Here is a 17,123-nt window from a genome sequence, read left to right on the forward strand (position 1 = left end):
GTCGCCTGCATACATTTCAGTACAGTTTAATGTGGTTTATAATTCTGATCACTGTGAGCCATACCCATCTGCCTCCAGAATACAATCCTTCTGAATAAATAACATTAAGCTGAGCTTTATACTTCAGGACTGTTTTTCAGAAATTGGAGCCTATTAAAAAAAAAAAACGCTTGGCTTTTTAAAATTTTAATATTATTAAACATGAGGTTGCATTTAAATATATGTTGTGGTTATTCTGTATAACTACTGTTAGTAGTTATGGAATGAAAATGTAGGGAACTCAATCTGAATTTAAAAATGCCCCTTATTGTTGGTCTTCTTTTAATGCCTTGCAATGTGCAGTAATTCAGTGAATGCAAAATTTAGTTAACATTGTGATTGTTGTTTAATCTTTTCACTAATACTTTTTTTTTTTTTTTTTTTTGTCCATTTGCAGCAAACACACACAACCTGCAGACACTTCACACACTCCTGTCTACAGGATCTCCACTGAAGCCTCAGAGTTATGAGTATGTGTACAGCTGCATTAAGAACAATATGCTGCTGGGATCCATATCAGGTGGGCTTTCTTATTTTCGTTTCCTATTTTCATTGCATTGCATTTTCACCTTCATTCTTTCAATTACCTGGTTTACCTTTCCATTTCCTCTGTTTCTTCTCTTTTCCTCTTTTCCTTTTCTTTTTCTTTCTTGCTTCCCCATTCCTCTTATCTTATCTTATCCTATCCTGATTAACCCATTCTTCACTTTCCCTCCAATCATCAGCGCTCCAGCTCCTCTTGATAGTGCGGTGTGTGTGTGTTTCGCAGTGTGATCTCATGCCTGCAGGGCCCTGTGGAAACAAATTAGCATCAGCGTTAACAGCTGTGGTGGACTGCTGATTTTGTGTGCATGAGTGTGTGTTTGTGACTGGGGTCTCGCAGCATGTTTCTCTCACACACCACCTGTGCCCAGTTTCTCCCTGCGGTTTCACCAGATGAGCTTTGCTCTCATGGCAGGTCAGCGGCAGCCTGCTACAGTCATGTTATTCAGATTGAACCTTTCAGAGCTATTTGTTATTTAACTTCTTGTGTGCAGTGTTTGTTACTGCAAGAATTTTAGTCTTTTCTAATTTATTGATGCTGATTGGTCATTAGCCACTTTTCTTTTACAATGAAACATGACTTTATGACTGCTTCGCTGAACAGAGGTTGCGAGATACTTATACTCGACATGCGAAGGCCAAGTATGGTAACCCATACTCGGAATTTGTCCTCTGCATTTAACCCATCCAAGTTAGTGCACACACATTAGGAGTAGTGAGTAGTGAACACACACACACACACACTGCAAACCATGGAGCAGTGGGCCGCCATTTTGCTATGGCACCCGGTGAGCGATTGGGTGTTAATTGCCTTGCTCAAGGGCACCTCAGTCATTTCCTGCCGGTATTGAGAATCGAACCCACAACCTTCGGGTTACCAGTCTGACTCTAACCATTAGGCCACGACTGCCCCCATTATGGTTACCATGTTTGTAAGATTTTTTGTTAAAAGATGCCCAATATGTAAATCTGAAATTATAGACAATTTAATCTAATTATCTTATATAAGTGACAGAGAGGTTTTGATGCTTTCAGAAGACATTTTTGTGCATGTCTGCCATGAAGCCTTTTTGATTTGCCATTTGGCTCACATTTAATACCATGACAGCAATCTCATTGAATTCTGACACATTTGCAGAGCACATGAGCCTCATAACGTTTTAGAAAAAGGCTTTGACTGACGTTTCTTGACTCCAGAGGTTTTTGAAATGTCAGGCTACCTAAAGATGCCTGCTGGAAAACAGTAGCTCAGATACACAATGCTTGTCTTCAGTCCTGAGCTCAGATAGCCTATTGGCCCATTGAAATATTGAGAACCCGTTCGCTTTGTCCAGAATCGGTGCTTCTCCTGCCTCCCCTCAGACGTGTGACTTCTGCCAACCTAAGGCAGATTTGACCTTGACCCCAATGTCAAGCAGAGCATATGTGACAGGGCTTGTTTCCTGCCGCTCCTGTCCATGTGCCAGCCAGACTCCTGAGTGCACAGGGGCAGCTGGCACGAAACTTTAACACTTTCAGCCACCCAGAATCACCTGAATCCAATAGACCCCCCCCCCAATATCACCCACCATCTGTCACATACACGCATAAACAAATAAATATAAATGTATTGTTCCAGCAACCTTTCTCTCAGTCTTTTTTTATTTCTCTTCTATTTTCTGTCCCTTTTTTAATCTGACTTTACAGTCATTACATTTGTCAATTACTGAGACCTATTTTTATCTACAGAAATGTCTGTTTGACGACATCTCTCCATTTTTCTCCACGAAACCTCATTATTTTGAAATATTGATTGTCTCGCTTTTTCTTTTGGCTTGCAATATCAAATATCAGTGCCTCTATTTCTCTCTCTCCACCTTTCTCTGTGCTGGCATTATAATGACTGAGCATCTGAACAGCTCACACGTGTTGTCTTTTTATGGGGTGACTTATAGGACTGAACTTTCTCTACAGAAATACGAGAATGCAAATGCTTCTAGCTACACAAGCATAAGATTGTGTGCCACTGAGTTTCAAAATGTGTTGATGCAATTCATAATAACACAAGTTCCTGTTGCATTTCTCGTCGGTGCCACAATGGGTACAATATTGTGCATTAGTGCATTAGATTCTCCTCAAACTGTTGGTTTGTATTCAGTCAGTTTTCTCTTTCAGGTCAACTACGGTCATGGAGGAGAAACGGTTTGAGGAGAATCTTGCTGAGAAAGCCAGTTAAAAACAACATGTTTATAGCTGGCTGCCATTAAGCCATAGTGTTTTTAAGTTCAATTATGAGTTCAGCTTATCACAGGTGATCCAGAGTGATTTTCTGTTTGGTTAATGGTGCTTTAAGTCAATAATGTGACACACAAACTGCTACTTTTTGAAAAAAAATTGTAATGTAGCTACTCTTAGTTTGTTACTTTGGTGGCTTATAGAGTGCCCCAGGGATGACGCATTTTTGTAGGCAAAACCCGGACGCAAGTTAGCATTTTAGGACTTCCGGTTCCAACGCCGTAAAGTCTATGGGTTTTTTGAATGGGTTTTTGCTAAATTGCCTGAAATAAGGTCTGTGGTTAACAAAGCCTCTAAATACTTTCACGTTTTGATGACATAAAACACACCAGTTATAACCCACTTGTGATTTTTTACTGTGTCTTAAAAACAGCTAACAAGTTGCTAAAAGGGACTACTTCCTTTGGCGGGGACTTTAGACGTCATCATTAAAAACGGGACATTTGGACAGCATTTCTCATGAAAAAGTGGATAAGTATTCATAACAGCACAGATCATAATCAGCGAGCATGTTTTTAAATAAAGTTGTTTTTTAAATACAGTTTGAAGAAGTTTGGTGGTGACGACGTTGATCCGCGACCATGGTGTGCTGTAGTCCGTTTATAGCCTACTGTTAGCCTTTTATATATGACGACTTTATTTAGGCTTCAAAATCTATAAATGTTGTGTTCACTTGTAAAGATTATCTTGATAGACAAAACTTGTAAGTGTCATAACCCTTTGTTAAACACAGAGCTTATTTTCTGCGATTTTCCAAAAGTCTATGGGAAAAATGCATAGGCTTTCAATCGAGGGAACCCGTGCGCCGCTAACTTCCGGCTTGGCCTATAAAAACGCGTCATCCCTGGGGCACTCTATTGCTGGCTACCAAAAAGGTTCTTTAAAGGATTAGTTCACTTTCAAGTAAAATTTTCCTGATAATTTACTCATCCCCATGTCATCCAAGATGTCCATGTCCTTCTCTCTTCAGTTCAAAAAGAAATTAAGTTTTTTGATGAAAACATTCCAGGATTTTTAGTGGACTTCAATGTCCTCCAAACGGTTGAAGGTCAAAATTAGTTTCATTGCAGCTTCAAAGAGTTCTACATGATCCCAGACTAGAAATAAGGGTCTTATCTAGAGAAACCATCACTCATTTTCAAAAAAATAAAATAAAAATTATATACATTTTAACCATAAATGCTCATCTTGAACTAGCTCTCTTCTTCTTCTCTGTTTGAATTCCAGCAGTGTAGACATTGATAAGTGTATTACTGCCCTCCACAAGTCAAAGTTTGAACTAATTGTTCTATACTTGTACAAGCATAGTGTATATGACAATTTAATTCAAACTTTGACCTGAGGAGGGCAGTAATACCCTTAGCAGCATCTACACTGCTGGAATTCTAATAAAGAAGAAGAAGAGAGCTAGTTCAAGATGAGCATTTATGGTTTAAATGAATAAAATTTAATTTTTTTATTTTTATTTTTTTTTTTTAGAAAATGAGTAATGTTTTCTCTAGATAAGACCCTTATTCCTCATCTGGGATCATGTAGAACGCTTTGAAGCTGCACTGAAACTGTAATTTTGACCTTCAACCGTTTGGAGGCCATTGAAGTCCACTATATGGAGAAAAATCCTGGAATGTTTTCATCAAAAATTTCTTAAGTTCTTTTTGAACTGAAGAAAGAAAGACATGAACATCTTGGATGACATGGGGATGAGTAAATTATCAGGAAAATTTAATTTGAAAGTGAACTAATCCTTTAAGGCATGCTGAGGATACACAACAAGCTTTTTTAGTATCATGTGGACCAGTTTCATTCCTGAAGAAAGCCCTGTATTTGTTGGACCAAACAGATATTTGAGCACCTTTGTTTAGCTTGTTCCTTTTGTTCATGTCTGACAAACAGATCAATAAGGAAGGACTGCAGTATAGGAACTGTGATCTATATAAATGAATGCAGGAGAACAAAGCTACCGGAAAACTATGCCAGCAAGGTTGCATTAATGAAAACATTCCATCAGTTCCCTTTGCTATAGGAATGTCTTTCCTATATTGTGGAACATGGAAGATCTCTCTCAGTCTTTGACTTTCTCACCAAACCTTCGATATTTTCTTGCCTTGAACATTTTGACCATCTGTAAAAACGGTATATTAACATCTTTAGTGTTTCCTCAGGTGGCACAGACATTATTTCATGCTTCATGGGTCAGAACATGACCGTGCCCGTTTACAGAGGAGAAATTCAGGCCCGAAATCTGGGCATGGCTGTGGAGGCCTGGAGCTGTGAAGGTGAGATATAGCTTTTGTGCTCAAGACATGGAGATCTTATATATTAACAGTGTCACCTACATTAAACACCATTTAGGAGGTTTACTTACTGTACTTTGTGTTTTGCCTAACATTACTACTTAATCATGGTAAAAACTAAAAACACTGCCTTTGTAGCTTCAATAACCTTATGTTTGACGTGTTTTTTCAGGTAAGCCTGTTTGGGGAGAGAGCGGCGAGCTGGTGTGTTTGAAGCCCATCCCGTGCCAGCCCACTCATTTCTGGAACGACGATAATGGCAGCAAATACCACAAAGCATACTTTTCCACCTTCCCAGGTAATCCTTTACGTGACATCAATCTATATCTGTTTTGAAACCTAGTGAGCAACCTCCATCGACAGCATATAAAGGCATCATAGGCATCAATCCAGAATGCATTGCTTCAAGCAGTCATTGCCTACAGAGGCCCTCTGCTACCTCCCTTCAAAGCTCTTAAGTTGAGAAGTGGTCACAGGGAAGTGCATTTTCTGATTTTAGAAAACAAACAAGTCGCCCCTTTGATTTAAGAAACAAACGTGCCACTTCAGTTTGTTCAGAAGAGGCTGCAGCTTTTTTTCGCTGTATTGATTAAATGATTTCTGAGGGCGAAAGTGGGGAAAAAAGAACCTGCCAGCTTTTGTTAGCACTAGAAAAATCTACTTGAAGCTTTATTGCTGTCAGTTGGAAAAGGCCAATCAGGGCAGTTCAGCTTAATTAGCATTTTCAGGCCGCCAGCATTCAGACATCTCTGCTTCGATACACTGTTGATGCTTCTTTCTGTAACTGTTTGTTCATCCTTCTCTGTGTTTATTTGTGTCTGTTTCTCCTCATTCAGGAGTTTGGGCCCATGGCGATTACTGTAAGATAAATCCAAAAACGGGAGGAGTCGTCATGCTGGGAAGAAGGTAACTTTCGCTTTGTTCTGCTTTGTTGTATTGCAGATTTTGATAATCTTCTTTAGTTTCTGCTAAGATGCTTATAATATTGCTGTGTTATTGTATGGTGATAGTCCGAGATTAGTTATGCTCCTAAACGATATACTAAAAAGCTCTATTTTTCTGTTTGTATTTTCAGTGATGGAACTTTAAATCCTAATGGTGTTCGGTTTGGGAGCTCAGAGATTTATAACATTGGTGAGGAATAAATTTCACACTTTTTCCTGAAATGAGGAGACTAATTTGAGCTGGTTTGGATCAGACTAAATTCACAAGTGGTTTTAACTACAGTAGATTATTGTAGATGAAGTATCTTGACATCCACCAAACCCTTTTTCAAAATAAAAGATATATTGGTACCATAATGGTTAATATATACTGCAGTCCCTTTTGAAAGTCTTATGCTTATCAAGGCTGCATTTGATTGAACAAAATTAAAGTAAAACGGTAATATTGTGAAATATTATTACAATTTAAAATATCTGTTTTGTATTTTCATATATTTTCAAATGTAATTTATATCTGTGATGTAGGGATGTGCAACGATTAATCGCGATTAATCATTAGCAAAATAAAAGTCTGTGTTTATGTAATATATGTGTGTGGTCTGTTTATAATAGTTATGTATATATAAATACAGACACATACATGTATATATTTAAGAAAAATGTTAGATTTATATATAAAATATTTATATTTACATGTACTATAAAAAATATATAAATATATATATCTATTTAAACATGCATATATTTCTTAAATTTATACATGTTTGTGTGTGTATTTATATATACATAATTATTATATACAGACCACGCACATATATTACATAAACACAGACTTTTATTTTGCTAACGATTAATCGCGATTAATAAATATAAATATTCATATTTCATACTGTACATTATATTGTTGTGATGCCAAATTCACTTGTAGCATTTTTAACTATTTATTTTAGTTTTCAGTGATTTATTTTTAATATATTTGAACAAAATTTTATCGATTATCAGCAATGACATAAAACTAATTATCGCATATACAGTGCTGCTTGAAAGTTTGTGAACCACTTGCAGAATTTGTGAAAATGTGAATAATTTTAACAAAATAAGAGGGATCATACAAAATGCATGTCATTTTTTTTATTTAGTATTGTCCTGAGTAAGATATTTGACATAAACAATGTTTACATAAAGTCCACAAGACAAAAAAATTGCTAAATTTATAAATGACCCAATTCAAAAGTTTGTGAACCCTTGATTCTTAATACTGTGTGTGGTTACCTGATGATCCATGGTTCATGAGTCCCTTGTTTGTCCTGAACAGTTAAACTGCCCAATATTCTTCAAAAAATTCCTCCAGGTCCCAAATATTCTTCAGTTTTCCAGCATCTTTTGTGTATTTGAACCCTTTCCAGCAGTGACTGTATGATTCTCAGATCCATCTTTTCACACTGAGGACAACTGAGGGACTCAAACACAACTATTAAAAAAGGTTCAAACTGATGCATTAAGAGCCAGGGGGTGAAAACCTTTTGAATTTGAAGATCAAGGAATATTGTACTTAATAATAAGTATCTTCTGTTCCGAAGGGCAGTACTAAATGGGGGGGGGAAAAAAGATTTAAACAAAATAAGAAAAATCTTTATCCTGTTCAAAAGTTTTCATCCCTGACTCTTAATGCATCGTGTTTCCTTCTGGAGCATCAGTGAATGTTTGAACTTTTTTTAATAGATGTGTTTGAGTCCCTCAATTGTCCTCAGTGTGAAAAGACGGATCACAGAATCATACAGTCACTGCTGGAAAGGGTTCAAATATGCAAAAGATGATGGAAATCTGAAGAATTTTTGGGACCTGGAGGATTTTTTTGAAGAATATTGGGCAATTTAACTGCTCAGAACAAACAAGGGACTCATGAACAACCATCACAAAACATAAAAACAGCCATGGATCATCCAGGTAACCACACACAGTATTAAGAATAAAGGGTTCACAAACTTTTGAGTGGGTCGTTTTTATTAATTCAGCTATTTTTTTTTTTGTCTTGTGGACTATATGTAAATAACTTTTATGTAAAATATCTTACTCAGGACAGTACTAAACAAAAAATAACACATTTTGTATGATCTCTCTTATTTTGTTAAAATTATTCACATTTTCACAGATTCTGCAAGGGGTTCACACTTTCAAGCAGCACTGTATAATTATTTAGAATGTAATAACATCATAGTAAGACTTTAAGACCCTTATTATGTCCTCTCTTTTCCAGTGGAAGCCTTCGAGGAAGTATCCGACAGTCTTTGTGTCCCTCAGTACAACGGTGACGGAGAGGAAAGGGTGATTCTGTTCCTGAAGATGGGACCCAATAAGACCTTCAGTCAAGAGCTAGTGGGGAAGATCCGCAGCGCTATCAGAATAGCTCTCTCTGCCCGACACGTACCAGCAATGATACTGGAAACCAAAGACATCCCGGTGAGCACAGTTGCACATTTGCTCTTTTTGTAGCCATTCTTTCACTTGTCCTTTTTCTGCTTTATTTTCTGCATTATTCCACCTGATTGACTTCACATTTCCTATGCCTGCAGTACACTATCAGCGGAAAGAAGGTCGAAGTCGCAGTAAAGCAGGTGATCGCAGGTAAAGACGTCACTCAGCGAGGGGCCTTCTCAAACCCAGACTCCTTGGACCTCTACAAGAACCTGCCTGAACTCCAAAACTTCTGAACAAGTGTATGAGGTACATCTGAACTCCTGAAGGTCCAGCGCTTCTGGGCCCCCTTTGAAGGGTTTAGATTCTCTGGACACTGTTGGAAAATCTGGAGGAATTTATAGAGCTTTCAAACATCAAAGCTTTTCTGCACGTTGTGGCACCTGCTCAAACTCGGCTACCCATTGGAACTAATGGAGTCTGAACACACCACACTTCTTCAAAAGTGTAACCGGGTTCCTCTCGGGTAGAAAGTTGAGAATGCCATTTTATGAAATTCCAACTTGGATCTTAAAGGGACATTTTATCTGCTTCTGTAATTGCGTCCACCAAGCGTTATTCCCAAGAGATGTACCAAACTCACAAACAATTCCCGAATCTGTTATCTTAATTGTTCGAGATATGTCAGTCCCATATTTTACCTCTTGTATTTTGATACAGTGTCACTTTAACCTTAACGAAGCTGTAGGAAAATCTGGCCATGTATGTTTTGAGGCTTTAAAATGATACTATTTATGCTCATATATCTGTATGAGCCAAATTTATTGGTATGTTACTGAATGTTTAAGGATAAGCCATTTCTCCTGTAGGAAAACCGACTTCTTGGGTCAAACCAATTTTTTGCTGGAACCTCTAACTTTATCAGGCAAAGCATGTGCCCAGGTTGGTACCTTAATTGCAAAATGTTGCCATAATAAAGTCGATTAAAAAATGTTTTATCCCCCCCCCCCCCCCCCCCAAAGCCTGACTTCCTGTCTCGAAACTAGACTATATTTGTATTTTTTTTGAACGATATCCTATCAGTAAACAGGGATTGATCACATCTGCTGTATTTGTATAGTATATTATACTGCCCAGGACTACACTCTGTTGTCTACTGAGTGTAGATTTGAATTGAAGCTGAAGTAGCTCTCTGGCCAAAAAGAGTTCCGTAATATTTTTACATATATACTGTATATATTTGATTCTGTATATGCAGCTGCATGTTGTGCGCTACAATAGATGCCCCGTTCACAATGACACTATTTGGTCTCTCTTCTGGTATGCCTTATATCAAGTTGTGAAAAGTTTTTTCATCAACAACTGAAGCTCATCTTCATTCTTTGAGCCATTCTTTGGTATATAGCTTTATCTTTGTCATCCGCAACAACAATCTATTTCTTCATCTACACATCCAGGGACTGTCGCTGTAGGCATCGCCCATGAGAGATTCCTCCATCACGTTTCATCCTAATACATTTATCATCAGAACACTGCGTACATATGAAAAAGCTGCGTTTGTTTGGTGTTTGAGGTTTTGAAAGCTAGCAAGAATGTTTTAATGACATGATATCCAGATATAATATTGCATTATTAGATCATAGGGTTATATAATGTTTGCATTAGGAGTAAAGGGAAGAATTCTGGGCAGTCCAGATGTGTGGGATATAAACAAAAAAACACGACAAAAAATAGAAAACATCGATTTATGTTGGATCCGAATCAAGCTTTTTGACATGTACTGATGATGCATTTATACTTGCTTTGCAGCATATCGCAGAGACATTTATCAACGCATTTCACAGAAGCAGGCTTTAACAAGCCACCATCCAGAAAATACTTTTTTGGTGACATTGAGGGAGGATATGCTGCAACCGCTTGCAACAAAAGCCAGAAAATGTGCTGCATTTTAATAATTTTGAAATAATTTTTGTGCTAGTAATGTTATTTCAGCAGAGAAGCCTTACAGGCTAGTATTGATGTACATTTTTTTTTTTTATGGGTCTTTTTTCTTTTTTTGGAGGGGGGAGACTTTTTTTTTTTTTTTTTAAACATGGGTCTGTTTAGTTCAGGTAATGCAATCTGGGTTCGCTACGTTTAACCTGTGAGTAATTCCATTTGACCTCAGTGAGGAACCCTTACTTGGTTTCCTAAAAGAAACTGTGCACTACAGACTGAAACAAAGCTTTTTTTTTTTTTTTTTTTTTTATGAGATAGCTCTAGTGTGTGGCTAGACCTAATAAAACTCAAAAGGGTGGACTGGCCCTTTTAAAAGGCTCATTTCCTTTCAAATTGAAATCGTTGGGTATAGTGGTGCAGATGGCAAGCAGTTGTGCAGATCGCTTGAATTAAATCAGTCCTTATTTCCGCTTCAGACAAGCAGAGACGAGTCTGTTTCACCTCATGCCCACCCTTGTGCCACCATATGCCCCATATCTGCTCAGTTTTGCTGACAGAACTGGCCTGGTTTGGGACTGCGGACATAAGGAAAGCTACTAAATCTTTATTTATTGATAGTCACTGTGGATTTTGCTGTACGTTATCACATTTTTGTCCCACAACATTTAATTATTTTTTCCATACTCTCAGCAATTTCATGAACATTCCGTGGAAATCTATTCCATTGTATTACAGTGTTGTTGTTTCCTTTTTGATACATGAAAGTGGAAATACTGGAAATAATTGTTTTTGTTTAGATTCTTAATATTGTATTACATTAAATATATTTGGTGTACTACTAGTAAATGAAAGGTGCTCTCTTCTCTGTGGCTAATGTAATATTCCTGCTTTGAAATAATATTACTGTACATTGCTGGATGTGAATAATGATTACTAATATGGTTGAGAATATATTTATGAATATATTATGCCTATATACTGTACCGCTACAGTTGTCCACTAGCAGCATACATGCATTTCATGTATAGATGCTTACTGTAGTCCTAATTAAATCACTAAGAATTTATTGTGGCTTGCTGTGATTTTATTCATCTTGCATGGATTTGCAGTATTATCTTTATGCTTGCTTTGATCAGTCAGATGATTATACAGTGGCATGAAAAAGTATGTGAACCCCTTGCAGAATCTGTGAAAATGAGAATTATTTTAATAAAATAAGAGGGATAATAAAAAATGCATGTTATTTTTTGTTTAGTACTGTCCTGAGTAAGATATTTTACATAAAAGATGTTTGCATTTAGTTCACAAGACAAAACAGTAGCTGAATTTATTAAAATAACTCCATTCATAAGTATGTGAACCATTGATTCTCAATACTGTGTGTGGTTACCTGATGATCCACGACTGTTTTTATGTTTTGTGATGGTTGTTCATGAGTCTCTTGTTTGTCCTGAGCAGTTAAACTGAGATCTGTTCTTCAGAAAAATCCTCCAGCTCCTGCAGATTCATCAGTTTTCAAGCACTTTTGCATATTTGAACCCTTTCTAGCAGTGACTGTAGGATTTTGAGATCTGTGTTTTCACACTGAGGACAACTGAGGGACTCAAACTCAACTATTAAAAAAGGTTCAAACATTCACTGATGCTCCAGAAGGAAACACGATGCATTAAGAGTTGGGGTGTGAAAACTTTTGAACAGGATGAAGATGTCACAATTTTTCTTATTTTGTTTAAATATCATTGTTTTTCATTTAGTACTGCCCTTCGGAACCAACAGAAGATACTTGCATGTTTCCCGGCAGAAAAATTAAGTACAATTTACCTTGATATTTGAATTCAAAAGTTTTCACCCCTCGGCTTTTAATGCATCGTGTTTCCTTCTGGAGCATCAGGGAATGTTTGAACCTTTTTTAATAGTTGAGTTTGAGTCCCTCAGTTGTCCTCAGTGTGAAAAGATGAATCTCAAAATCATACAGCCACTGCTGGAAAGGGTTCAAATATGCAAAAATGCTCGAAAACTGATGAATCTGCAGGAGCTGGAGGATTTTTCTGAAGAACAGAGCTCAGTTTAACTGCTCAGGACAAACAAGAGACTCATGAACAACCATCACAAAACATAAAAACAGTTGTGGATCATCAGGTAACCACACACAGTATTGAGAATCAATGGTTCACATACTTATGAATGGGGTTATTTTAATAAATTCAGCTATTGTTTGTCTTGTGAACTAAATGCAAACATCTTTTATGTAAAATATCTTACTCAGGACAGTACTAAACAAAAAATAACGCGCATTTTTTATTATCCCTTTTATTTTATTAAAATAATTCTCATTTTCACAGATTCTGCAAGGGGTTCACATACTTTTTCATGCCACTGTATATATATATATAAAATATTATTATATTATATATGGCCCCACTTTTGCTGCCAAAACAGCTCTGACCCATCGAGGCATGGACTCCACCAGACCCCTGAAGGTGTGCTGTGGTATCTGACACCAAGATGTTAGCAGCAGATCCTTTAAGTCCTGTAAGTTGTGAGGTGGGGCCTCCATGGATCGGACTTGTTTGTTCAGCACATCCCACAGATGATCAACTGGATTGAGATCTGGGGAATTTGGAGACCAATTCAACACCTCAAACTCGTTGTGCTCCTCAAACCATTCCTGAACCATTTTTGCTTTGTGGCAGGGCGCATTATCCTGCTGAAAGAGGCCACAGCCACCAGGGAATACCATTTCCATGAAAGGGTGTACATGGTCTGCAACAATGCTTAGGTAGGTGGTACGTGTCAAAGAAACATCCACACGGATGGAAAGACCCAAGGTTTCCCAGCAAAACATTGCCCAAAGAATCACACTGTCTCTGCCGGCTTGCCTTCTTCCCATGGTGCATCCTGGTGCCTTGTGTTCCCCAGGTAAGCGACGCAAATGTACCCGGCCATCCACGAGATGTAAAAGAAAACGTGATTCATCAGACCAGGCCACCTTCTTCCATTGCTCCGTGATACTCCTGGGCACTTTTTTGAGCTTCAAAATCTCATCCTCTATTTACTGCAAACTTGGAAGAGCCAGGATATTATTTAATATAACTCTGATTGTGTTTGTCTGATATACACCTAGGATGGCTTGAGAGTGAGTAAATCATGGGGTAATTTAAATTTTTGAGTGAACTAACCCTCTAAGATGTAAGATGTATACTATTATATTATGCACAACTATTAATCTAAATAGTAAAATTTACAACTTTGTAAAGGCACAAACAAAAACTAACTTTTAGATCACGTAGAAGTTTGTTTAGATACACAGCCTTTGACATCAATAAAATATATGAGAATCTTTCTTTTTAAAAGATGATAAGCCTGTATGAACTTTTTTGCTTTTTATTATTAGCATTTAACATTATTTTTTCCCTGCTGTCCATGAACATATTAGATCAAACCTTAGGAATCCATTTAAAAAACCATTACAGCCCTCCCCTAAGGATATTGAATTATGAAACATGAATTTGATCAAATTTATATAGAATAAGCATTTAAATGTAAAATATATTTTTTCTTGTACCCTTTTGGAAGCAGGTTGAAGGTTTATTGCTGTTCTCTTGGACTTAGAGTAAAATGAAGAGTACATTTTTCGACGGCCTGTCACAGTAGGATCCCAGAACACCTCTTAAAAATAAAAGGTGCAGTGAGGCGCTGTGGCCGCCTCATTTGAAACCAGATTCATCTCACTCTCCACCCTGATGTTTTCAATGTGATGATCAAAATGAAATCCTATCTGTGAAAAAAAGAGAGAGAGACAGCCTGAACTTAAATGAAAGGTTTCAAAGATCAGACAACACCATCCCCATATGAATGCCATCATTTGTAGTAAGAGAAGACGAGACAAATTTGTGCGGGTTCAATTTTGAGGCTCATTGAAGGAGGAAGGGAGAAGAGAGGGCCGGAGGGTCAGGTGCGCGAGTGCGTATGAAGTATTGTCACCCGTCTTCCAAGAGATGATTGAAATGTTCAGGCTTGTCTGTCAGGAAATTGCCTCTGCTCAACATGTAATCTGCCGACCGGCCACTCGCAGAGAGCGTTTTACATCTAAGTGTGAGTGTGTGTTTAAATGGAAGGGTAGGGGGTATTCATTTTGGAGCGGATGGAAAAAAGAGGAGACGGTCTGACAGAAACATGAACACAGAGGGGGAGCGGCGTGATGAAGGACGTTCCTGCTTCCCGTTAAGTCATCTTTTGATATCTCTGATTATGATAAATCACAGAATAGTGGAAAAACATTGTAATGTAGCCTCTGATTAAAACCACAATACAAAATATGTGCATACATATGAGCTTGCTTTCAAAACTTAGTGAGCTTTCACCTTTAAAGGAAGCATAACTATCACAGAACCTCATACTGTAAATGACTGATTTGAAATGCTCTACATAGAAACGCTCCATGCAAATAGCTGTCTGCTTGAGATTTGACTCAGTTGAGTTTTTTTTACACACACACAGTACATAGCCTACATACTGTATATATAACTGAGATAATATGAGTTTGTCCATATCTATGGCTATGTGTTTTTTCAAATAATACTCTAAACAATTAAAAAATGCTGCAATAATTAAACTTATCATTTTGATGGCAGATTTTATGGTATGACAAATTAACGTTAGAGATTAGACTGTACAGAAATTGAAATCTATATAATGCTAATACACACTAAATACATGTAGTCACGCAATGCTGATGTTGTTAAAATTAACTATTTGAGAACAAAGTAAAACAATAATAATGATTTGCACAGTTTGATGTGATATGAGCTAAGCAATCATTAGATTTAATCACCATTGGTAGCGCGATTTATTGTAATGCTTTTTTTTTTTTTTTCAGTTGGTCAAAACAAAAGTGGCAGATTTGTTACTTGTTCAGATTTTTCGAAAATTCTTATTTTGGAATACTTCCAAGACTACAATCTGTGATTCTGAAGTACAATATCTACCGGTGTGGTGACTGACAGCCACACATTCTCCTCAAAACATTAATGCACATTAATGCCGACGCACAACCTACGTAAAGATGATAATTCCGCAAATAAATGCAATTGCAGGTTTCGAACACAGATGGCGACAAAAAGACAAAACTTACAGACTGCAGCTTTAAAGGGTTAGTTCACCCAAAAATGAAAATTCTGTCCTTTATTACTCACACTCATGCCGTTCCACACCTGTAAGACCTTCATTCTTTTTTGGAACGCAAATTAAGATATTTTTGTTGAAATCCGATGGCTCCGTGAGGCCTGCATATGACATTTCCTCTCTCAAGATCCATAAAGGTACTAAAAACATATTTAAATCAGTTCATGTGAGTAAAGTGGTTCAATATTAATATTATAAAGTGACGAGAATATTTTTGGTGCACCAAAAAAACTAAATAACGACTCATTTAGTGATGGGCGATTTCAAAACACTGCTTCAGGAAGCTTCAGAGCGTTATGAATCAGCGTGTCAAATCAGCGGTTCGGAGCGCCAAAGTCACGTGATTTCAGCAGTTTGGCGGTTTGACACGCGATTCGAATCATGATTCTATACGCTGATTCATTATGCTCCGAAGCTTCCTGAAGCAGTGTTTTGAAATCGACCATCACTATATAAGTCGTTATTTTGTTTTTTTGGCACACCAAAAATATTCTCGTCGCTTTATAATATTAATATTGAACCACTATAGGCCTACTCAACCACAGATGTGCACGGATGACCGAGTTGGGAGAAGAAAAATAGTGCATCCACCATTGCAAGTTAAGAAGATACACCAAAGAGAACAAGAATCAAAAACGATGGAGAAGGATATGCTTCTAAGTTTACTTCCCTGCGTTCCAATGTGCATACTCTCCACCCTATCTGCCCTAAATAGTATTGAAAATTACTAATGTCACATACTATTTAGGATGGATAGTATGCACATTGGGACGTAGCCCTTGTCTTGTTTTTGAATCGCTCTTTCCACACACTTCTTCGACGACTGCACAGTGCACACTGTGCTCAGTACTGTGCGTATTGCCACCTAGTGGACTCTTCTGTCCTGCTTGCGCATGACTTTAAAGCGGAACTCAGTAAGATTTGCGAAGCTCCCCCTACAGTTTCCTTCAGTGAATCACACTGTCGTAAATACTCCAAGCGCAGCTCTGGACTACAACGACTACAACGCTCACCAGCGCAGTAGTTTTGCAAATACAGTACAAGAAAGAGGAGGTGGGTAATTTGCAAATACACTACACTCGATGGAGGTGGGTAATTTTCGAAATTGTCTTATAAAGTCATAATATATACATTGTTTTTGAATTACCGTAAAGCATTTTGTCACTCTCACGTGAACGTGAACATGACGCGAGATTGTTTCGGGTCGGTGCAGCTCAACTTGCAAGTGCTGTTTTCTGGCGTAGACGTGCCAGAGGGGGTTAGTGCTCGCCTCAAATACACCACTACAAATCAATTAACCATCGTAAGGACTTAGAAAACTATCTATGATGGTAAAAAAAGTTACTTAGTTCTGCTTTAACTCAGGCATCATTTATTTGAATGGGATGGATATTTTTTATCTAATACAGTGAAATTTATTAGACGACTACATCGGCATATTCAAAAGTACTGTCAAATGTACATTATCGTGTAAAAGATTGAGATCAGTAAG

The 17,123-nt window shown here is 37.5% G+C and overlaps 1 protein-coding gene across 2 annotated transcripts in view; it reads left to right on the forward strand.

Moving 5' to 3' along the window:
• aacs (acetoacetyl-CoA synthetase) overlaps positions 1 to 11,513 on the forward strand; it is a 44,844-nt gene extending 33,331 nt beyond the window's left edge. The window contains exons 12-19 of one of the 2 annotated variants that reach the window (XM_048188670.1): positions 437 to 559; positions 5,019 to 5,132; positions 5,323 to 5,448; positions 5,987 to 6,056; positions 6,226 to 6,284; positions 8,352 to 8,554; positions 8,668 to 8,818; positions 10,319 to 11,513. In XM_048188670.1, the coding sequence (XP_048044627.1) occupies positions 437 to 559; positions 5,019 to 5,132; positions 5,323 to 5,448; positions 5,987 to 6,056; positions 6,226 to 6,284; positions 8,352 to 8,554; positions 8,668 to 8,805 (833 nt within the window). In that variant the 3' untranslated portion in view covers positions 8,806 to 8,818; positions 10,319 to 11,513. Of the gene's footprint in view, positions 1 to 436; positions 560 to 5,018; positions 5,133 to 5,322; positions 5,449 to 5,986; positions 6,057 to 6,225; positions 6,285 to 8,351; positions 8,555 to 8,667 lie in introns of both variants that reach the window. The other variant, XM_048188669.1, reaches the window with a different exon arrangement.
• Positions 11,514 to 17,123: the final 5,610 nt, after the last annotated feature.

This window comes from Megalobrama amblycephala, linkage group LG4 (genome assembly GCF_018812025.1).
Source record: "Megalobrama amblycephala isolate DHTTF-2021 linkage group LG4, ASM1881202v1, whole genome shotgun sequence".
Lineage (NCBI taxonomy): Eukaryota > Metazoa > Chordata > Actinopteri > Cypriniformes > Xenocyprididae > Megalobrama > Megalobrama amblycephala.